The following is a 24791-nucleotide window of genomic DNA, read 5'->3' on the forward strand; positions in this document are numbered from 1 at the left end:
AGGACTTTGTTTTGTCCAAACAACAGTATTGGTTGTGTTTTATTCATTTGTATACATCCTAGTTCAGGGCTTGGTACAAAGTGAGACTCAGCAAATATTTGTGTAATGGATAAAAGAGTGAAAGAAAAACAAAACAAAACCTCTGTCGTATAGACGAGAAATGGCTTTTCACTTTACAAATTACGTGTAATGAAAACATTTTCACAGTCTTCAAGGTAAGAGGCGGAGGCTGTCGTATCATGCCTGTTACGCATGTATAAACTGAAGCCTGAAAATGTGTCGTGGGAGGTCAGAGCAATGGGGGTTAAACCTGCCAAAATCTGGCGAGTGACCTTGTGTGATTTAGACCCTTTCCTAGATTTCATGAGCCAACCTTAGGCGTCAGAACCGATTGGCTCCACTCAAACTACCACGTTTGGCACACTATTCATCTCACAAAACATTCTTGAGAAGGAAAAAAAAAAGCAACATGAGAAAAGAAAAGGGCGACGGAATAATTTTTAGCTCTCACACATTTAATATTCTTTTTCAATTTTTACGTGATTTTTGTAACGGCCGCTAGTGAAATTTTTGAAACAAAAACGAAAACTAGCTCCGCTACCCACAGCTAACATGGCAGAAGTACCTTCGCTGCCCATACCCAAAATGGACGCTGACTATGACGCTTCCGACAATTCACTACTGGCCCCGCCCCTCCAGCCCGGAACCCCTCCTCCCTACCGCGCCAGCCCTTCCGTCAGAGATCTGCTCCTGATTGGGTGACCCTAGTGTTTGACGATTCTCCGGATGTTGCGTCACTCAGGGGTTAAGGGAAACTGCGCGCGCAGAGACAGTAAGGAGCGGGCGGAGGTCTAGCCAGGTGTACGCGTTTGCGTTTCGCCGGCCCGGAAGGGTAACTGTGGTTGAGGTGACCAGGGACTGAGGTATGGCTACTCCGGGCCTTCTGGCACCGGATATCCACTGTCCTGACGGCCGGCTTCGCGGGGCCGCTGGGTGCATCCGAGGAGGGCTGAAGGCGGCGGCGCTGCTTGCTGCGTCACAGCCTGGCGGTGCCACAGTTTGGTGGCGCGTTAGGGTCATCGTCCTGCGGGTGATCGCGTGAAAGAGGGCGGCGGCGGCGGGGCCTGGGGCAGGCGGGCGGGGGCTCGCCCCGCTGTCCTCTTCTCCCTCGGACAGAGGTGCTGAATCACCCAGCGGCTGGGCCGCACGGCCGCAGCCCTCTCAGATAAGGGGGTGCTGGAGCGGGGGTGTGGTGGGGTTATGCGTTGACTTTGGGAGACTGGAGGCTTCCTGCCGAATTCTCAACCGAGTCTGGAGAGCTGGGTGGACTTTCTCGGGGGACCAGGAGCTTGAGCGCATCAATGCTTGCGGAAGCGTATGGGGTCGTCATACGTTACCCATTTTATAGCTAACACATCTGAGTCTCAGAGGGCAGACAGTCACGAGGCCACTTCTGGAATGTGGCAGAAACAAGATTTCCACTTTCTTCTGTTGCGCGACATGGAGGCCACTCAGCGGGGCCTCGTTCCCAGTCGATGTGTTGAGTACCGGGGAATATAAACCCCTAACAGGCTGAGATGATGTAATGGCGTGAAAGTAGTGGAAGGTCTCGGTATTTTCTCAGTGTTGTACAACCATTATAGATTCAGTGGGAGAGTTGGAAGTACAGTTTGATAGGTATTTTTTTAGCAAGGTTTCTTAGCTTTGGGGGTGCTAGGTAAAACATTCCTGGGTCCCATTCCTAGAGGTTAAATCATTAAGGACCAGAGATGCATCCCAGGTGGTTTCAGTGTCTTGAGTATTTTTATCACATTTTGAAGGGAAGTAATATTTGGCATGTTTAGCAGAAATTTAAATATTTTATTACTGTTGATGTGAAACCTTACAGTGTAGCATGACCTTGAAGAGTTACTCATCTCTTCCTTGGATGACATTTTTCTTCTGCTCAAAAGTTATACAGAGTCTTGTTTTAAATTGTCCCATGGAATGCTTAAAACCACATTTATAAAAGCCATCACACACACTGCAATTGTCTTAAGATATTAACACCTACTTTGTATTAGATGCATAACTTATATGGAGTCATACACCATATTGTTCGAACTGGGATTCAGTTCTATTTTGGTGATCATCCCATATTGGATTCTGTGGGGTGGATTTCTTGGACTAACAAGGAATAAGCCGACAATTCATCATTAACATTTTTTAAAACTCCATTTTTCTACTAAAATATGATTGCTGGGCCCTTCTGTGTCTCCGCATCTTTTCTGTGTTATTCCCTCAGTTGGTTAATGGGTTATTTTTTGTCTGTGTCTCAAATAGCATTTCAGATCTGCTTGGTAAACCTGGTGCACCACCATGCTGGCCGCAAGACTTGTGTGTCTCCGGACACTCCCTTCCAGGGTTTTCCAACCAGCTTTCACCAAGGCCTCCCCAATTGTGAAGAATTCCATCACGAAGAATCAATGGCTCTTAACACCCAGCCGCGTAAGGATAATCTGATATCTTACATTGTGTCCCTCTCTTTGTGCACTGGAACCTTTTTTTTGACTGTATGAAGCTCCCTGTTCTACCATTAGTGATTTACTGAAACAGTTATCCCTGATAATGTCCCACATCAGCTCTTTCTCCCTGTTAGTTTTGTGCCATTCTGTTCCTCCTTATCACATATGGAAGACAGAGCTCCTATAACTTTCTCTTTACTTACAGCTTTAGGAGTTTCATTCAGAGAACTTACAGTGATTTGTGTGAGATTGAGAATTATATGGTACAACAAAGAGATTGTGGAGCCTGTAGTCAAAAGCTTAAGAACCCAGGAATATTAACATTTGGTCAGTAGCTTATTAATAAGTTACTAAAAATGTCATTTCAGCTCTTGATTAAAGAGTAAAGAGTGGTAAAATCCATCAGGTTAGAGAGACACCCATTATTTTTATAATAGATTTCTCCAGCATTCAAATTAGAAGTATAAATTTTGAAATGTGAGGTAGATAAGGAAATATATATATAAGCTAGAAGAGACAGCTGTTTTCCTCATGAATTAACTTCTGCTTTTGAAAAAGAGCTAAAAAAAAGAGGTAGTAATCATCCTTCCCTTTGACTTTATGTTAAGGAAAGGTGACTTTATGTTAAGGAAAGGTAACTTTCTTGAGCCCATTTCCCAGATGGAAAAAAAAATGTAGCTAATACTTAATGAATGCATGTTTTTTTAAAGTTAGTGTTTAAAATACGATTCTAGAGATATAAATCTGTAGTTTATGAAATAATTATTCTGAAACTTTAAGAAGTTAGGTTATAAACTAAGAATTTAAGTGAATCATTTTAAAGATAGACCACAGGTAGGTAGGGTTTACATTTAATTTTTTAGATTGGCTAACAGACCTTTATAGTGAAACTACATACATAGAAAGTACCAAGTTATATACAGTTTTCTAGTGTAATGAGAATTAATTATATTTTATTAATAACATTCTGTTTTGCTGTATGTATCGTGTGTCTTTGTTTTTGTGTATATCAGCAATATGCCACCAAGACAAGAGTTGGGATTCGGCGTGGGAAAACTGGCCAAGAACTTAAGGAGGCAGCAATGGAACCGTCAGTGGAAAAAATATTTAAAAGTAGGCAGCAGTCTTTGGTTTTTGAACTGGAGTATGTGAATATGTTTTAAGAAGTCCATGAACAGCCTTCTAAAAATATGTGCAAACTTATGTATGTGAGCATTTTCTGGGAAGAGAGGCAATCATTCTTCAGGATCTCATGACGCAGAAAAGATTGATACTTCACACTGGGTTCATTGGTTCCCAATCATATTTCTTCCAGAGAAAATTTTACTTTTACCATTTTTTTAAAGAAAGGATTAGTAGTTAATATGCCATGGTATTAAAGATATAATCTGTTAAGGGAGTTCAGTTGAAGTTGCATAGAATCTTCATTCAAGCATATAATATTTATGTATGTTTTAGGTCAAGAGAAAAATCACTAAAACAGATACTAATGAAAGCCTACCTGTTCTTCTTAATTGGTTGTTCATATATGGGCTCCCTGGAAACAGTACCTTAATGAAGTTCATTTGGATTTCAGCTTGGCAAGTTTAACAAGATCGTTAATCTACCCAGATCTATTCATAGAACACTATTGCTGGTTAATGACCTTACAAAGTGTCAATATATTATAATGGGAAAGAGCTGTAATCCGTATCCCTCCAGGCATTTCTTTCTGATTAGTAATTTTGCCCTAAAAAAATAAATTACATGAAACATACAGCTATAGCATAGTAATAGTCTTAGTGACAAACTCAAACTAAAAGGAGTAAGATGCATCCAATTAAGAGTAGGTTGTTTCTTTCTCTTGCTCTTACTTTAGGGTACCCTCTCCCTTGATTCTGCTGCATTAACACTGATTACATTTTTGGTTCCTTTTTTTCTTTGTCTACATCAAGTATCATCTTCGTTTAATGGCACTTTATACACTGTGGTATGACTATTAACATTTCTTTTTCATCTTTTTCTTTCTAAGAGCATCATGAGAACATTACCCAGATTCTTAGGAATAAAATAATATGTATTACAGAAGTATCCCCACATCTACAGATACACTGCCTCCTTAAATTTCTTTGGTGTGAAACTAGAGGCTAATCAAGTCTGATCCTTTTTGTATTATTACACCTATGTTTTAGCAGTGTCCTTTTTTACTGGTCCCTAATGTTGAAGCTGCTTATATCCCCATTTGTTCTAATTATGGTTGTTACAAAGGACTATGGTATATAGTTTGATTTTCTTCATACAAATATTAGAAAGGGCTTACCGTCAGCATTTTAATTTAGTCAAGACATGACTGTATTAATGTGCATTTCCTCCTGTGTTTTCCAGTTGATCAGATGGGAAGATGGTTTATTGCTGGAGGGGCTGCTGTTGGTCTTGGAGCATTGTGCTACTATGGCTTGGGAATGTCTAATGAGATTGGAGCTATTGAAAAGGCTGTGTAAGTATATCATTCCCAAACATTTCCCAGTCTTCAAGGTTCCAGTTTTGTTTTCATCCTTCTCCTTTGCCACTTTTGGAATGTTTTACATCTTCTAACTGTAGAAATATACTTGACTAAAAATAAAATCTCTTGGCATCTATTCAAACTTAAATAAAAATCTTTTACTGAGGTAATGTGTTGCTTTGTATATGTGCCAAGTGCTTATGTTTTAAATCATTTAATTTTTATGATAACTCCAATGTATGCATCATTATTTCCATAATAAATGAGATAAGATTAGAGCAATAAATTAGTATTTCCCAAAGTTTCCCAGCTATGAATGATTTAACCAAAATTTATATCCATATTTCCATAAGTTAACCATGTTGTGCTTCTTACAGAATTTGGCCTCAGTATGTGAAGGATAGAATTCATTCTACCTATATGTACTTAGCAGGGAGTATTGGCTTAACAGCTTTGTCCGCCCTAGCAGTGAGCAGAACTCCTGTTCTCATGAACTTCATGATGAGAGGCTCTTGGGTGGTAAGTCAGCTTGTTTTTGTTTTCCTTTTTCACTAAATACCAAAAGATTAGACAAAAAATATTGGGAGAGGGGTATTAAATGGAAGTGAATCCCTTACTATATTGAACAAGTTGTTCAAATCTATGAAGTAATAGTGCAAGTGAGACAAAGTAGGAATTACATTCTGAGGTAAATTGGGAATTACTCTTTGTTGAGTATGTATTTAAATAGTGACAGAGGGTTGAAAACCATACTTACAGGAATATCCTACTTACCTAACAGCAGAGATCCAGTAGCCTGTGTTTTATGGCAATTTAGTTAATAAAGGACGGGGGAGGCAGCAAATGCAAAACCATCTTAGAAGTCAGTGGAAAATATTTGTTGCTAACACTTTGAACTTTCTTAACCCTGTGTAAGGTTTTATATTCTGTGTTTCTTGAGCATTTGTTATTTTGCCAGATACAAAAAAAAAAAAAAAATTTTTTAAGTAGTAGCTATTTTTTGCTGTCTGGTTGAAGAAATGAGCTTGAGTAAGTGGTAAAGAATGTGTACAATAAGAAGTAGAAAGTGTAAAATCAGTTGAAAGACTGTTTTTGGAAGGAGGGGGGAAAGATGGCAGAGGAGTAGGGGACCCTATTTCAACTGGTCCCCGGAATTGAGCTGGATATCTACCAGACCACTCTGAGCACCCACAAAACCAGCCTGAGAGGTAAGAAGATCGGGATTTCTACAAACAGAATATCACAGGTGGTTGGTTTTGAGGTACAAAGCGGGGAGCCGTGATTCTGCCGGCAGATATCGGAGGATAAACGGCAGCGGGAGGGTGCCTGGCCGTGGGGATCCTACACTGCTCGGAGCGATAGCCTCGCACGCTGTGCGGGCACAGACTTGCAGACCGGTAGCGGCGGGGGAAAGGACTTTAGGGCAGCCCCCGGGGCGGAAACCCGGAGTGGCCGCGTTGGCCCAGGCGAACTGGGAGCGGCTGGCGGTTTTAGAAGCACAAAGGGCAGAGACGTGCCCTGACCTGGAGGCAGGACTGGGGGTGCTGCGGAGGGGCGCATAACTCAGGACGCTGCAGTTTATAGCAGCACAGACAGAAACTGAGACAGTGTGGCCCAGAGAGCTCACTGAAGAACAGACTGCAGTGTCTCTGCTCTGAGACAGAGGGTTGGAAATGGTCTCTTCTGCTCTGACTTGCGGAAGAGACACGGAAAGCCACCAGCAAACAAAAGCCCCAAAGACTGATCCCGCTGAGCCCATTCCCTGCCACAGGGGGGCAGGGCAACTCCGCCCAAACAGGGATGCCTGAGTAACAGCGCAGCAGGCCCCTCCCCCAGAAGACAGGCTGGGAGAACAAGAGGCCAGCAAACCTAAGGTCCCAAGAAAACAGATGCATCTTGCTTGGGTTCTGGTCAATAATTTGGACTCTCTACATTCCCTCCGACACCCATCAACCGAATGACTAGGAGGAGGAGCCCCCAAAATAGAAAAGACTCAGAGATTATGACTTACACTGCAGATTTACAAATGGATGCAGATATAACCAAGATGTCGGAGATGGAATTCAGGCTAGCAATTGTGAAGACAATGGCTAGAATGGAGAAATCAATTAATGGCAACATAGAATATCTAACGGCAGAAATGAAAGGTGAATTGGCAGAACTTAAAAATGCTATCAATGAGATCCAATCCAATCTAGATAATCTAACAGCTAGGGTAAGTGAGGCAGAAGAGCGAATAAGCGACCTGGAAGACAATATAATAGATAAAAAGGGAAAAGAGGAGGCCAGGGAAAAACAACTCCGAATCCATGAAAATAGAATCAGAGAAGTGACACCGTGAAGTGTTCCAGTGTCAGAGTAATTGGAATCCTGGAGGGAGTGGAGAGAGAGAGAGGGCTAGAAGATGTATTTGAGCAAATCGTAGCTGAGAACTTCCCTAATCTGGGGAATGAACCAAACATTCACGTCCTAGAGGCAGAGAGGACCCCTCCCAAGATAAGGAAAACAGGCCAACCCCTCGGCATGTAATAGTAAAACTTGCAAATCTTAGAAGCAAGGAAACCACCTTAAGGGCAGTAAAGGGGAAGAGATTCCTTACGTACCGAGGGAGGAACATCAGAATAACGTCAGACCTATCCACAGAGACCTGGCAAGCCAGAAAGGCCTGGCAAGACATTTTCAGGGTACTAAATGAGAAGAACATGAAGCCAAGAATACTTTATCCGGCAAGGCTTTCATTTAGAATGGATGGAGAGATGTAGAGCTTCCACGACTGGCAGAAACTGAAAGAATATGTGACCACTAAGCCGGCCCTGCAAGAAATATTAAGGGGGGTTCTATAAAAGGAGAAAGACCCCAAGAGTGATATACAACAGAAATTTACAGGGACAATCTATAGAAACGTCTTCACAGTCAACATGATGACAATTCATATCTTTCAGTAATCACCCTCAACGTCAATGGCCTAAATGCTCCCATAAAACAGCACAGGGTTGCAGATTGGATAAAAAGACAGGACCCATCCATATGCTGTCTACAAGAGACTCATTTTGAAGCTAAAGATACATCCAGACTGAAAGTGAAGGGATGGAGATCCATCTTCCATGCCAGCAGACCTCAAAAGAAAGCTGGGGTAGCAATTCTTATATCAGACAAATTAGATTTTAAACTAAAGTCTGTAATTAGAGACACAGGACACTATATCGTTCTTAAAGGGTCTATCCAACAAGAAGATCTAACAATTGTAAATATCTATGCCCCCAACATGTGAGCAGCCATCTACATGAGCCAACTGTTAACCAAAATAAAGAGTCCTATTGATAACAAAACGTTAATTGTAGGAGACCTCAATACTCCACTCTCAGCAATGGACAGATCATCTAAGCAGAAAATCAACAAGGAAACAAGAGCTTTGAATGATACATTGGACCAGATGGACGTCATAGATATTTACAGAACATTCCACCCTAAAACAGAATACTCATTCTTCTCTAGCGAGCATGGAACTTTCTCCAGAATAGACCACATACTGGGTCACAAATCAGGTCTTAACCGATACCAAAAGATTGAGATTATTCCCTGCATATTCTCAGACCACAGTGCTCTAAAACTGGAACTCAATCACAAGAAAAAATTGGCAGAAATTCAAACACTTGGAAGCTAAAGACCACTCTGCTCAAGAATGTTTGGGTCAACCAGGAAATCAAAGAAGAACTTAAACAATTTATGGAAATCAATGAGAACAAAAACACATCGGTCCAAAACCTATGGGATACTGCAAAGGCGGTCCTAAGGGGGAAATACATAGCCATCCAAGCCTCGCTCAAAAAAATAGAAAAATCCCGAATTCACCAACTAAACTCTACAACTTAAAGAACTACAGAAAAAGCAACAAACAAAGCCTAGGCCACACATTTGAAGAGAAATAGTTAAAATTAGAGCAGAAATCAATGAATAAGAAACCAGAAACACAGTAGATCAGATCAACGAAACTAGAAGTTGGTTCTTTGAAAGAATTGATAAGATCGAGAAACCACTGGCCAGACTTATCCAAAAGAAAAGAGAAAGGACCCAAATTAATAAAATTATGAATGAAAGGGGAGAGATCACGACCAACACCAAGGAAATAGAAACAATTATTAGAAATTATTATCAACAACTATATGCCAATAAACTGAGCAATCTGGATGAAATGGAGGCCTTCCTGGAAACCTATAAGCTGCCAAGACTGAAACAGGAAGAAATTGACAACCTGAATAGGCCAATAACCAGTAACGAGATTGAAGCAGTGATAAAAAACCCTCCAAAAAACAAGAGTCCAGGGCCTGATGGATTCCCTGGGGAATTCTACCAAACATTCAAAGAAGAAATAATACCTATTCTACTGAAGCTGTTTTAAAAAATAGAAACAGAAGAAAAACTTCCAAACTCATTCTATGAGTCCAGCATTACCTTAATCCCCAAACCAGGCAAAGACCCCATCAAAAAGGAGAATTTCAGACCGATATCCCTCATGAATATGGATTCCAAAATCCTCAACAAAATCTTAGCTAAAAGGATCCAACAATACATTAAAAGGATCATCCACCACGACCAAGTGGGATTTATCCCCGGGACGCAAGGGTGGTTCAACATTGGCAAATCAATCAATGTGATAGAACACATTAATAAGAGGAGGGAGAAGAACCATATGGTCCTCTCAATTGATGCAGAAATAGCATCTGACAAAATACAACATCCTTTCCTGATTAAAACTCTTCAGAATATAGGGATAGAGGGAATATTCCTCAAGTTCATAAAATCCATCTATGAAAAACCCACAGTGAATATCATCCTCAATGGGGAAAAGCTGAGAGCCTTTCCCTTAAGATCAGGAACACGTCAAGGATGCCCACTCTGGCCACTGTTGTTCAACATAGTACTAGAAGTCCTAGCAACAGCAATCAGGGAACAAAAAGAAATAAAAGGTATTCAGATTGGCAAAGAAGAAGTCAAACTCTTTCTTTTCGCAGACGACATGATAACTTTATGTGGAAAACCCAAAAGACTCCACCCCCCAAATTACTAGAACTCATCCAGCAATTCAGTAATGTGGCAGGATACAAAATCAATGCACAGAAATCAGTTGCTTTCTTATACACTAACAACGCAACTGTAGAAAGAGAAATTAGAGAAACGATTCCATTTACAATAGCACCAAAAAGCATAAGATATCTCAGAATAAACCTAACCAAAGAGGTAAAGGATCTATACTCTAGGAACTACAAAACGTTCATGAAAGATTGAAGAAGACACAAAAAGATGGAAAAATATTCCATGCTCATGGATCAGAAGAATAAACATTGTTAAAATGTCTATGCTACCCAGAGCAATCTATACCTTCAGTGCCATCCCGATCAAAATTCCAATGACATTTTTCAAAGTGCTGGAAGAAACAATCCTAAAATTTGTATGGAATCAGAAAAGACCCCAAATCGCCAAGGAAATGTTGAAAAAGAAAAACAAAGCTGGGGGCATCACGTTGCCCGATTTCAAGCTATATTACAAAGCTGTGATCACCAAGACACCATGGTACTGGCACAAAAACAGACATGTAGACCAATGGAACAGAATAGAGAACCCAAATATGGACCCTCAACTCTATGGTCAAATAATCTGACAAAGCAGGAAAAAACATGCAATGGAAAAAAGACAGTCTCTTCAATAAATGGTGCTGGGAAAATTGGACAGCCACATGCAGAAGAATGAAACTCAACCATTCTCTAACACCATTCACAAAGATAAACTGAAAGTGGATGAAAGACCTCAATGTGAGACAGGAATCCATCCAAATCCTAGAGGAGAACATAGGCAGTAATCTCTTTGACATCGGCCACAGCAACTTCTTTCAAGATACATCTCCAAAAGCTAGTGAAACAAAAGCAAAAATGAACTTTTGGAAAGAGTTGATTTGTCCTTGATACTGGAAACAATCTCCTTAGAGTGACCCAGGAACCAGGGCAGTGGGCACACACAGGGAGATATGTAGTGCATGCAGTGCCTCTTGACCTAAAATAAAACATCATCTGTAAGGCTATTAAAAAAAAAAAAAAAAAAAGAACTTTTGGGACTTCATCGAGATAAAAAGCTTCTGCACAGCAAAGGAAACAGTCAACAAAACAAAGAGGCAACCCACAGAATGGGAGAAGATATTTGCAAATGACACTACAGATAAAGGGCTGATATCCAAGATCTATAAAGAATTTCTCAAACTCAACACCGAAAAAACAAGTCAAAAAGCGGGCAGAAGATACGAAAAGACACTTCTCTGAAGAAGACTGTATACAAATGGCTAACAGACACATGAAAAAGTGTTCATCATCATTAGCCATCAGGGAAATCCAAATGAAAACCACATTGAGTTACCACCTTACACCAGTTAGAATGGCCAAAATGGACAGGGAAAGAAACAACAAATGTTGGAGAGGTTGTGGAGAAAGGGGAACCCTCTTACACTGTTGATGGGAATTCAAGTTGGTACAGCTACTTTGGAAAACAGTGTGGAGGTTCCTCAAAAATTTAAAAATAGAGCTTCCTTATGACCCAGCAATTGCACTACTGGGTATTTACCCCAAAGACACAGATGTAGTGAAAAGAAGGGCCATATGCTCCCCAATGTTCATAGCAGCAATGTCCACAATAGCCAAACTGTGGAAAGAGCCGAGGTGCCCTTCCAACAGATGAGTGGATAAAGATGTGGTCCATATATACAATGGAATATTACTCAGCCATCAGAAAGGATGAATACCCAACTTTTACATCAACAAGGATGGGACTGGAGGAGATTATGCTAAGTGAAATAAGTCAAGCAGAGAAAGTCAATTATCATATGGTTTCACTTATTTGTGGAACATAAGGAATAGTATGGAGGACATTAGGAGAAGGAAGGGAAAAATGGGGGTGGGAATTGGAGGGAGAGATGAACCATGAGAGACTATGGACTCTGAGAAACAAACAGCGTTTTAGAGGGGAGGGGGGAGGGGGGATTGGTTAGCCCGGTGATGGGTATTAAGGAGGGCATGTACTGCATGGAGCACTGGGTGTTACACAAAAACAATGGATCGTGGATCACCACATCAAAAACCAATGATGTATGATGACTAACATAATAAAATTAAAAAAAAATTAAAATTATAAAATAAAAATTAAAAAAAAAAAACGAAAGAAAGACTGTTTTTGTCTTGGACTAGTAGTGAAGGTCCGTGCAAGAGACATTTATTTCATCAGAAGTGTTCGAGGCTAGCATTTTTTTTTATTGTAGGAGAGGAATAAGGTAGTCTAGGTTTGCAGAACAGCTTGAGCAAAGGAGAAGAGGTAGTCCATAAAACTGGCTTCACATATGATCCCAGTGTCCTGGGATTGAGCCCAGCCTTGGACTCCCTGCTCAGTGGGGAGTCTGCCTCTCACTCTCCCTCTGCTCATCCTGTCTTTCTCTCACTTGCTCACTCTCAAATAAATAAAATCTTAAAAAAAAAAAAAAAAAAACTTTGAGATAAAACTGGCTTTGCAATAGTGTGAAGAGTGGAGATCAAGGGGTGCCTGGGTGGCTCAGTGGTTATTCATCTGCCTTTAGCTCAGGTCATGATCCCGGGGTCCTGGGATCGAGTCCCACATCAGGCTCCCTGCTCAGTGGGGAGCCTGCTTCTCCCTCTTCTCCCTGCTCGTACTCTCTCTCGCTATTTCTGTACCTATCTCTGTCTCAAATAAATAAAAATCTTTAAAAAAAGAAAAAAAGAGTGGAGTTTGAGGATTTGAGGTCTAGAGTGTGAAGAAGACACATTTAGAAAAAGAATGTTTGATTGCCACACTGAGGAAAGTGCCTAAGTAGGCAGAGGCCATTGCAGATACTGAAACAGCAAAAATATTTTTTGTATTTGAGTTCTAAGAACTGCTCAGTGGGGAATCTGCCTCTTGCTGTCCTTCTGCTAGTGCTGTCTCTCTCACTTGCTCACTCTCAAATAAAACCTTTAAAAAAAAAAAGACTTGGAGATAAAACTGGCTTTGCAATAGTGTCAAGAGTGGAGATCGAGGGACGCCTGGGTGGCTCAGTGATTAAGCGTCTGCCTTCGGCTCAGATCATGATCCCAGGGTCCTGGGATTGAGTCCCACATCAGGCTGCCTGCTCAGTTCTAAGAACTCAAATGGAAGAGACAAGAAGCAAGTATGCCAGCCGTGGCTTTGCAAAATCTGAAACGAAGGATTGTAAGAACGTGAACTATGAGTTTGAGAATGGAAGGGAAGGGGTATGGGAGAGTTTATACCCTACAGATTTCCCTTCGGTAACCAGATCTAACCAACTTCCATCCAACTTCCAAAACTGTCATATTTCCACTGTACTTTCCAAAGGAAGACCATTTAGAATATCATGGCCGTTTGGACACTTCAATATACTTCAGATGCGTGTTACCAATCTCATAACCCAGAAGTCCAAGAGGGCACAGAATAAGCATGGTGCATTCTCACCAGGAATGTAAGTTTTTATCAGGTAGAGAATATAAAACAAGGCCTTTTAACAAAACACCATGGCTACAAGAGAAAAATTAAAATACACAAAAGAGTTTAGCCCCTAAAATAAGATGTCAAAGAAGTTTTGTGCTTGGGCCATATTCTCAACTTCCTGTGGACATAAGATCACTCTCACCTGCTGTTAGGGCTGCTGAACTAGTTTGGAAAGCCTCAGGCAAGTGCTACAGAGATGAAGATGAAGCTTTTTGGGGTGACAGACCTAGAAATAATGTCAAAGTTGGTACTAAGTGATTTTGGAACAGAGAAGAGGCTTCTGACACTGCTCGTGGCAGTCAGTGTCCCTCCCAGAAAAACTTCCCAGGTGAGGAGGTAATCCTTGAATAAGTCAACCAGATAGAAAAGAGGTATTCTTAGGCAAAATGAACCAGAAGTAAAGAGACATGAGATGGGGGTGTGTTTGCATCCCCACCATTTCAGTGTAGCTGGAGTGTGTAGAGTATGGAAAGGTAAAAGGCAGAAAATACAGCTGGGTCATGAACATGAAGGACCTTAAAAGAAAAAAAACACAATTGTGATAAATACCCTGCAAATGCCTTGCAACTGTATGAAGTACGAAGAAATGTATGAAGTGGTTTTTAGTAATTATTTTTCCATTAGAAAATGATAGAGTAGAACTCCGTGTGCTAATTTATATTAATAGGAGCAAAGGCTTTCCCATTCTCAGCAAAAACAGCTGTTCTGTCTCTATCTGTGCTTTACGTCAGAGGTTGAACATTCACATGTCGTGGGTCAGACATAATGCAGAGGAGTTAGGCAGGCCTGGTATGTCACACACACACATTAGTGACTAAGCAAAGGCGTTAAAAAAGCGTTCATATTCAATTGATCTTTGAGTAGTTGGGCTACAAAATATCTGCTATTTTGTACAAGAGCTGCAACTTTGCACTTTCTACTTCAAGTTTCCTAAAGATTCATTATCATCTTTTTCTATTATGTGCATGTCTTTCTTATACACACAAGGAATATTTAAGTGTTAAAACTAATATGGCAATCTAAGGCAAAGAAAAGGGATGGAGGACCAAGTCAGCCAGAAAACTAAGAGGATAGAGAAGTAGAATCTTACTCTTTTCCATGTGCTTCTGTTTTTTAGATTTTTATTTAGCAAATGATGGAGTTCAAGGCAATGTAATACATATATATTCTAATTGGTATATCATGATTAATTTTTTAAAATGCTGTCTGTGCTATACAAAATAAATAAAAATTATTTCGGAATTCTTTTTTAAGATTTATATATTTAAAGATTTTATTTATTTGAGAGAGAACGAGTTGGGGAGGGAGCCAGAGGTGGGACTCAATCCCAGGACCTGAAATCATGACCTGATGCTTAACCAACTGAGCCACACAGGCACCCCAAGATTGATTGATTGATTTGAGAGAGAGAGCGTGAGAGTGGTGGAGCATGTGTGCATGAGCTGGGGGGGCGGGGGCATGCCGGGGGTGGGGGCAGAGGGGGAGAGAGAATCCCAAGCAGACTCCATGCTGAGCTCAGAGCCAGACGTGGGGCTCGATCTCATGACTCTAAGATCATGAACTTAGCCGAAACTAAGAGGCAGACGCTTAACCAACTGAGCCACCTAGGCGTCCCTATTTTGGGATTCTTAAAGAGGTTTATTCTCTGTCTAGCAAGAATAAACTTTAAAAGATGGTGGTATCAAAGCTCAACTTAACTCACTTGAAGGTGTCTGCAAAGCTTTGTGTGACAGTAGGGGGCACTCTTGCCCCCTACTAGGATCAGTTCATTTTCCTTAATCTTTTTAAACAAGGTTTTTTTGGAAGGACTATCTGAACTTGGAACTTGTGGGCTTCTACTTTGTTGTTGTATAAGGATTGATTTTTCTCAGTAATATGTGTCTTTCAGACAATTGGTGCAACCTTTGCAGCCATGATTGGAGCTGGAATGATGGTACGATCAATACCATATGACCAGAGCCCAGTCCCAAAGCATGTTGCTTGGTTACTACATTCTGGTATGTTCTAATTTTAAATTTTTATTTAATAACTTCATTACTATTTTTTTTTTTTTTGGTGGCTCTTCACAATTGTAAATGACTTGTGCATAATTTAATAAAACCTTATGTTTAGAAAACACTTACAGTTTTTCATACTCATGTGATTGTTTATTACCAGACCTCTACTCTGAAAAATGATCTGATACTAAGACCATGGACATCCCCAGTATTACATTTGGCCTCCTGTGATAGTCTAGTATATGTAGAGATTTCCTTTATGTATTTTGTCTACTCCTGGGAGGGTTTCAAACCTGATACACATTACTTAAGAATTGTTTTTGTTGTGTATTTTTAGAAAAATTTGAAAATGAGGGTGGAGAAGAAAAGGATGCAGTAAGAAAATAGGAGTAGAGGATTTTGCAGTAGAGCATTGGAAGAGAGAATATAGTAAAAAAGATCTTTGGAAATGTACATTTGTGTCTGATACAGTTAGCTGGGTCATTATTTAGATAGGTTTAGCACGAAGTTACAGTGGGCAGGGCAGAGGCTGTCCACCTGTGGTATTGTAGGACAGTTGTAATATCCTTTTATAGGTACATGTTGTGATACCACCCCTTAATTTTGGAGACACAAATACTTTAGATCAAGTGTTTTCCATCTCAGGTATCCCGGGATAGTCTCTGTCTGTGGGTTGAACAAAGAGCCAGCTAGACCCAGAAACAAAAGTACTTAGATACATGTTCTCTACCACAAAACAAGACATTTTATTTTTTCTAATTTGTTTTTTGAGTATAGTTGACACAATGTTACAGTAGTTGCCGGTGTACAACATAGTGATTCAGCTTCCCTATACGTTTTGCTATACTCCCCACAAGTGTAGCTACCATCTGTCACCACACAGCACTATTACAGTATCACTGACTGTGTGCCCTGTGTTGTGCCTTTTACTCTTGTGGCTTCATTCCGTAACTGGAAGCCTGTATCTCCCACTCCCCTTCACCCATTTTGTACACCCCGCTACCTCCCCTCTGGCAACCATCAGTTCTCTGTCTTTACGGGTCTGTTTCTGCTTTTTATTCGTTTATTTACTTAAATAAAACAAGACAAATTTTGTAAGCATTTCCCTGAAACTTCTAGGGAAACAGACTGTGAAGTGTTTCTAACATAGGTTAGTAAATGGAAATTAGGTATTTGGCATCCAGTACAACAAATTTCTGGTATGAACTATGTCATTTACATTCTTTATGTGCTATTTTTGTTTTGGTAAATATGAGACAGCATGACTTGACAACCTTGGTTATCAAGTCTCTTCTGTTAGGTGTGAGGTTATTCAACCGTAGATATTCTCCGTGGGGCTTTACAGGATAAAATCCTTGTGATTGAGGGAGGTGGTCCATTATCTTCCAGTACCAATAACCTGCTTTTAAGAAAAAAATTATTCAAGATACAACGTGTACTTCTATAAAATGTAATATCTCTGAGTGCCATCTATTTAAGGATTATTCTGCTTTAGAACAAGTACATATCATAGTAGTATACAGAACTTTTTTTTTTCTCTTGAGTATGTACCCTTGCATTAAAACACCAAAAACCTCACCATCTGAGTTTAGCATTAGTGTCTTACCCAGAGAATGGAGTTCTGCACGTTTCCCATTTTAGACACTGAGTTACTTGAGAAAACAGGTTCAGTGTTTTTATCTCTGATAAATAGTAGATACTTAGTGACTTACTGAATTAAATTAAAATAGCTATGTAGTTTGAGTTTAGAATAAGGGCTATTTGGGTTGCTTAGAAAACTTAATCTGGTATTATTACAGTATATAAATTACTTGGGTCAAAGTATTTTATGTGTTGGAGGGGGTCCCCAAGACCAACCATTCATTCATTTAGTGTTTTTTTAGGAGTCCTAGGACTCGGCATATAGTTGTACTCAGAGCTAAGGTTTGTTACAATAAAAGGACACATGATAGCATCTGCAAGGGGAAAAAATACAGGCAGAGTCTGGAGAAATTCATCCATGGGCCTTCAGTGCTCCCTCCTTTCTTTGAGGGGACTTATCAAGGAAGTGAAAAGAGCAGAGAGATAGAAGCCCATTAGAGACTTGGTGCCTGAGGGTTTTTATTAAGGACTGATCATGTAAGCACCTTCATAGCAACTACCAAAATACGGATTTCCAGAAGGAAAGCAGGCTTTCAGCATAACTCACATTGTTTTCACAAGCATTCTAACCCTCCCAGTTACAGAATGCTTCATCTGCCAAGTTTTTAAGTAGCCAAGGACCAGCCCTGCAAGCAAGTCTTTGTAAAGATGACCTTAGGCCTGTTCTGGTAACCCTTCCCTGTACAGCATGAATGCCAGTTTTTGCTTTACATTTCATCCGTATCTTGAGAAGCTGTGCAGGCAGGCATTAGCATTTCCATTTCATGGATGAGGAAGTGGAGGCTGTGTGAGGTCACACTGGCAGGTGCCACAGTCAAAACTGAACACCCTTATTTCTTCAAGTCCAGCCCTCTGTCCACTCTTTTCTTTCACTGGTATGATTGAGATGAGACCTGAAGGGGGTTTGGATGACCGAAGGGCATTCCCTCACAGTATTAAAGGGACATCAGAGTTAACTTTTGACCAGTATTAACATCCCAGTGCATTCCATTTTCATTTTTCATCCAAATGTTTAGCACTGTGTCGACACAGCTGTGGTCTTAGGACTAAGTGTGCAGGAATTACTGAAATGATCGTTGGAAAACTATTCTAATTGTGTTTTCTCCCCAGCTTTATTAGGATATAATTGACAAATAACATCATATAAATTTCAAGATGTGTAACTGGTTGATTTGATACATTTATATATTGCAAAATGATTACCACCATAGCATTAGCTAACACTTCCATATTTACCATTTTTTTGTGGTGAGAACATTTAAAATCTATTCTGTTAGCAACATTCAAGTATATGATGCAGGATTAGCTGTAATCACCATGCTGTACATTAGGTCTTCAAATTTATTCATCTTATAACTGGAAATTTATACACTTTGACCAATATCTCCTCACTTCCCCCACACCTCTACCCCTGGTAACCCCCACTCTAATGTTTCTCTGAATTTGACTTTTTTAGATTCCTAATATAATTGAGATCATATGATACTTGTCTTTCTCATATTTCACTTAGCATAATGCCCTCGGGGTCCATTCATGTTGTCAAAAATGGCAAGATTTCATTCTTTTTTATAGCTGAGTATTACTCCATTTTGTTTATACACCACATCATCTTTACCCATTCATCCATTGAAGGACAATTTGGTTTTTGCATCTTGGAGACTATGAGCAATGCTGCCGGGAGCACAGTCATCTCTGAGATCCTGATTTCAATTCTTTTGATTATAAACTCAGAAGTGGGATTGTTGAATCATATGGTAGTTATAGTTTTAATTTTTTGAGGAACATCCGTACTTTTCCATAGTGGCTGTGCCAGTTGGATGAATGCCAGTTTGATTCACAATATAATGTTGAGCTATCCTTGTTAGTTTTGTAATTGGTATGTCCTTAAGCAGCAAACATCTATTACCATTTAAGATTTTTATGAAAAAATATCATTGAAAAATCTCTGATAATCTCCTTAAAAGTTTTGCTAAAGCTACAGGAAGGCTGGACTACAGCTTCCCACACCATCAGAAAACCTGGCCTTAGAGAACAGACAGGCTCACCAAAGAGCCAGATGTTGGAGAACAGACCTTTGGAGGGATCTGCCCGCAGCTGATGAGAAAGTCCTGGAGGACCACACCCCCACCCCCGCCAGAGAGGCCTCAAACTTAGGGGCTACTGTTGTGAAAAGGCCAGGACTCAGGTGCCCACATTCTGTGAGGACAAGTCTCTCAGAGGGCCAGAACACACACAGCCTGATTGCCAAAGAGCTAGTCCACGAGTGTTGGACCTCTCAGAGGACTGTGGCATCTGGGATGAGACCTGGGAGAGCATGGTAGCCAGGATCTTTGGAAGACTAAGCCACCCAAGGGCCAGACCCCCAGTGATAAAAGCTCCAGAGATAGAATCTCCAATAAACCTAGCCATGAAGAACGGAAAAACCAGAGGATTGTACCATGACTGTCAAGGCCACCTGGGAAACTGTCTTTGACAGGGTCAGCCTACACAGAGGACCACTGGAGGGACAGGTCATGGAAAACAGGACCACCAGGCCAGACCCTGGAGAGCCAGGGGAGGCCCAGGTGCCACGGGGTGGGGGTGGCGGAGATGCTATGAAAAGGCCGTGAGGGAGGCAAGGCCTCACTCGTCCTTCCTCCCTGGTACCAGCTCTACGTCCTGTCCCCGGCCATTGGTGGCTTATGGGGTCAGGAGAACCTGGAGCAATGAGCTGGCACATCAGTATAGGGAAGGGAGGAGGAAGGACACTCTTTGATCCTCTGTCTGGGGCTTAATGCAAATTTCAGGACAAGGAGTTACCTGTGGTGAATAAAGTTGGAAGCCTGCTGGAGAGTAAAGGTTTTTCTTGGCTTCTGCAAAAAAAAAAAAATAGATTTTTTTTTTTTTTTTTTGCTAAAAATTTTGCTATCAGTTGTAAAACTGATGGGAATCCTAATAGAAATGTAAAGATTCCTAGAGGAATTTTTATCCATTGTCTTTCTTACAGCAAAAGATATTTTTAATTGTTCATTATCATGAGATACATCTTTCTACTTGATCTAGAAATGTTACTCTTCACGAAAGAGACACTGGTGTTGAAATTATAGTATGGCCATAGCTGTGCCTATTCCATGAGTTAAACTACGGACATTTAATGTTTTAATAAGAGGATAACTTAACTCTACTCACCACTGAAATATAATGCCTTATCTAAGATTTATTTTTTGAATTAAGGAGTTTGTTTGCTAATTAAATTATTGATACCTTTCACAGTAATTTTTCTGAACTTGTTTATGAATACCTGACAACTAAAATTACGGTTCACAAACTGAGATGACATTCCCTATCCATAAGGAAACAGCAGTGCCTGTCGAAGTTCCTTAGGATTAGCATCCTATAGCATTCTCTCGTTCACCTTGTTCCCTCTTGGCAGCAACAGGTTTGACCTTGAGTTACTCATTTCAAGCCTTTTAATCTCAATTCTTATATATAGCATTGTTGTTGCAAAGAATATACCAGTAGGCTCATATCCAGATAATGAAGTACATAAAATTTGATAAAGTTACTCAAACATCTAGATTAGTGTTTGCACTCTGAGTTGAGACAGTTTAAGAATAGTGTTGTGATTTCGAGTTTGGCTCGCCGCAAGTTTGGGTTGTGGAATTCAGGGGTAGTATTACCTACATACGGGAGAGACTTGGTAGTCCTGTCGTTGAACAGTCAGGTGTACGATGTTCAGATGGCCTGTAGAAGTGGCATTTTCTTTTTGGTTGTCATTTAGTAACTACTTCCCTGCTTGCTCTTTCTCCAGGTGTGCTGGGCGCAGTGGTAGCTCCGCTGACGATGCTAGGGGGGCCTCTTCTCATCAGAGCCGCGTGGTACACAGCGGGCATCGTGGGCGGCCTCTCCGCCGTGGCCATGTGCGCGCCCAGTGAGAAGTTCCTGAACATGGGGGCACCCCTGGGAGTGGGCCTGGGTCTCGTCTTTGTATCCTCACTGGGTAAGCGGCTGGGTTTTGATACTTGCTTCTTGGTTTCCTAAAATCATGGATGTGCTTAGTTATCCTAAAGGAGGGAACTTAATTAAGAGTCACTTTTGAAAGTTTAAAAGGGAAACACTAATTAGAGTGTATTTTCTTATTTGGCATCATGGTAAACTGTGAATTTTGGTTTTACCAAATACATCTAAAATGGAAAAGTTGGTCTAGAGAACATGAAAATTGCTCTTGATGCAAGAGCCTTTCTGTAATGTGAGCAAGTGACCCATTGCAGGAATGAGTATAATGGGTTTGCAACTGAATGTGCATAAAATTACACAGTGCATATAGTCAGTCCTTTTCTTACCTGTGCAGTACACCAAAAGAAGGGTGGTTTTGTTTTGTTTTGTTTTGTTTTTTGAGTAATGTTAATCATAAATCCAATTATAGAGGAGTTCGTCTTTTTTCCTTCCAGGATCTATGTTTCTTCCACCTACCACTGTGGCTGGTGCCACTTTGTACTCAGTGGCAATTTATGGTGGATTAGTTGTTTTCAGCATGTTTCTTCTGTATGATACGCAGAAAGTAATCAAGCGTGCAGAAATAATACCAGCGTATGGAGTTCAAAAATATGATCCCATCAATTCGTAAGTAGTCTTAATGTCTTTCCTTTGTTAATAGGACATTTGTGTTATTATGGTCTATTTTATTTTATGGCTATATTAGTTTCCTAGGGCTACTGTAACAGACTACAAACTGAATGGTTTAAACAATGGAAATTTATACTCTTGAAGTTCTGGAGTCCAGAAGTCTGAAATCAAGGTGTCATCAGGGTTGATACCTTCCGAGGGCTCTAAGAGAATCTGCTCCATGCTTCTCTTCTCGCTGCTTGTTTTGGCCAGCAGTCCTTGGCATCCTTGGCTTGTAGACACATTACCCCAATCTCTACCTCTGTCTTCACAGCATTCGTCCTATGTGTCTGTCTCTATCTCCAGTCATTTTGGATTGAGGCCGACGCTACTCCAGTATTAACCTCATCTTAACTCACATCTTAATTACATTTGCAGAGACCCTATTTTGAAATAAGGTCACATTTACAGGTACAGGGATTAGGATGTCACCATATCACATAACCACAATGGGTTTGTCGAATTGTACTATTTTATTTCTGTTACTGTTTGATCTGTTTTATCTCTTTAGTAAGCTATGTATCCACAGAACATTTGATTAGATCATAACTAAGTGTAGTATTTAGGTATTCAGTTAAATCACTATTTGCCTATTTTGTTGATTAGTTTTATGGTGCAACTGTTATATAATAATGCTTTTCCCTTTTCTTGGACTCTCCACCAAAGTGGCTTGTTTTATCTAAACAACTTTTTTGAGTTTCAGTTGTCTGTCACATTTTTTAAAGTAATCTTTTTTTTCCTTGAAACTGAAATCAGTGTAATGGTTTTTTTAAAATGCTGCCGTAACACAGATTTGTGAGTTTTCGTTGGTTGGCGGTGGAGGGGGTGTTGCCTTGAGGAGATGTATTATATTTAAAAATGTCAGACTTGTGTCTAACACATTTTTGTGAAGGTGTTTCTTTGGTTTTTTCCTGATTATTTCATTGCCTATCACCCAGGGTTTTTTTTTTTTTTTTTCAAGATACTACACTCATAAGAGCGTGTCAGAGGATAGAATAATGATTTTTTAAATTGCCCTTTAACATTTCGAAGATGAATCTGCCAGAAAAAATCTTGACTGTTGTCTAGTCTAGGGTTTCCTTAGTGTTGGCATCTTTTTTTAATTTCCATTTCATAGACCTATGACAAATAAATCAGTATTGCTTTCTCTTTTCTAGATTAAGAAATAGTTTTTATCATTGTTATTAGAATTACATCATCTATAACAGGCCATAATTTTCTTTTCCAGGATGCTGGGAATCTACATGGATACCTTAAATATATTTATGCGAGTTGCCAGTATTCTAGCAACTGGAAGCAACAGAAAGAAATGAAGAGCCTCAGCTTCTGACTTCTTTAATACATCAGATATCTTGCTTGTTTAATAGGGACAGGTGTTCATTAAATAATTTGTACAAGCAGCTTTCATTGAAGTTTAGAAGATAAGACTTGTCATCATGTTTCAGTTCCTGTGATGTGATGCTTCAGGTCTCCTTTATCTTCTGCAGAATAAATTCAGTTGTTCTCTTCCACATAAGCACACGCATTTCCAGTTCTCATGTTTGAGTAATTCATAAATGTTGCAATGAATGTGAAAACTAAAGTTTGTGTTGTGAGAATTTATTCTATTTTAAAATGTATTTGATTGAGTGAAAATTAGCAAACTGTTTTGCTGTATATCGTATCAACAAGTAATGTCATAAGTGATGTAGAGGTTTGGTAAAGGGACCAGAGAGAAGCAAAGGGTCACCTGCAGTCTTTCTTTGACTACTTAGCACTTGTGTAATTGGTGGTGAGCCAGTGAGAGGGGTCTGGCTATTTGGAAACAAATAAATAATTGCTGTTTTTACATTCGTCTGTTGAACTTAAAAGCACTGAGCATGAAACAAAGATATAGGTGATTCATTCTCCTGATGTTCCTTTCTTTCTCATTGCTATCTTTACAACATACGTGTTATTTTGTTAGGCTTCTTATTGTTTGACATTGCTAGGATGGTCCAGAATGTTAATCGTATGGAGATTTCCTGATATGTGTTATATATGTTTAAATTTTATTTTTGAACCTTATAGAACAAAATATCCTTAAAACTCTTCTCAGGATAAAACATTCAAAGCATGAAAACTCTTGCATTTTCAAATACACAAACACTGTGTTCCTAATTGCTGAATTTTTGTGCATATTTATTGAAATATTGAATAGAATACACGCTTGCCTTTCCCATCACTTCAGGCTTTGAAGCTTTTATCAGAAAAGCCTGTTTGTGGCTCACACTTAAGATTATGAAAGCAGTTTTTCTCCCAAGACTTGGTTTCTTGTGTTCTCTCAGGCTAAGCACTAAACAAAAAAGGAGGACATAGCTAGTCTTTCTTCATGAACTATGTCAGGCAAAACTGTAATAGGCAAAATGCTTCGTTAGAGTTCCCCCAGCAGACTTTTTCTTCTCTCCTGCATAGACTATTACTTGACTCTCTTGTGACATTTGTGTTTTGATACAGAAGAGTTATTTTTGGAGGTTCTTAATGAATGAAGTGTGTATGATTATTGAAATGACTGGTATTTTTGACATATTTATTACAGTATCCAGAAGTAATTATTCTAACCACCTCAGATTACATATGGGATGCTTATTTCTGAAATAATAAAGGTTCCAGCCAGATGGTGATTGGTCTATAATTTTTCCAGCTGAACTTTCTGCATACTATTTGAATAGAGGATTTGTTTCATTTATTTTCTCTTCCTGACCTAGTAGGTAAAATACAGTGTGATTATGACCATGGTACTTACAGCCAGACTGCCTTTATTTGAGCCCTGCCTCTTCCACTTAATTTATGTGATCTTGGGCAAATTAACCTCTCTGTGCCCATTTTTTTATCTATAAAATGAAGATGGTAACATAACCAACCTCATAGGGTTGGAGTGAAATGTGTGGGCATTTAGTAATATGTAAGTTTTAGCTGCTCTTGCTGGTTTCGGGGGGTGGGCAGTGTGGGGAGTTGTCCTAAGAA

General features: G+C 39.9%; 1 protein-coding gene across 1 annotated transcript; it reads left to right on the forward strand.

Moving 5' to 3' along the window:
- Positions 1 to 791: 791 nt before the first annotated feature.
- On the forward strand, positions 792 to 24446 carry GHITM (growth hormone inducible transmembrane protein). The gene is made up of 9 exons (XM_035023154.1): positions 792 to 923; positions 2323 to 2487; positions 3518 to 3617; positions 4869 to 4980; positions 5364 to 5505; positions 15413 to 15521; positions 20953 to 21141; positions 21593 to 21764; positions 23035 to 24446. The coding sequence occupies exons 2-9, from the start codon at positions 2359 to 2361 to the stop codon at positions 23117 to 23119; spliced, it is 1038 nt and encodes a 345-aa protein (XP_034879045.1). The 5' UTR covers positions 792 to 923; positions 2323 to 2358; the 3' UTR covers positions 23120 to 24446.
- Positions 24447 to 24791: the final 345 nt, after the last annotated feature.

Source organism: Mirounga leonina, unplaced genomic scaffold (assembly GCF_011800145.1).
Source record: "Mirounga leonina isolate KUSES-001 unplaced genomic scaffold, KU_Mleo_1.0 Mir_114, whole genome shotgun sequence".
Classification (NCBI taxonomy): Eukaryota; Metazoa; Chordata; class Mammalia; order Carnivora; family Phocidae; genus Mirounga; species Mirounga leonina.

Bases quoted from the DNA above. Each gene is read 5' to 3' on its own strand.
- GHITM (XM_035023154.1), top strand. From the start codon at position 2,359: ATGCTGGCCGCAAGACTTGTGTGTCTCCGGACACTCCCTTCCAGGGTT. The intron at 4,981-5,363 runs GTAAGTATATCA...TGCTTCTTACAG, and splicing joins GGAGCTATTGAAAAGGCTGT to AATTTGGCCTCAGTATGTGA. The intron at 21,142-21,592 runs GTAAGCGGCTGG...TTTTCCTTCCAG, and splicing joins CGTCTTTGTATCCTCACTGG to GATCTATGTTTCTTCCACCT.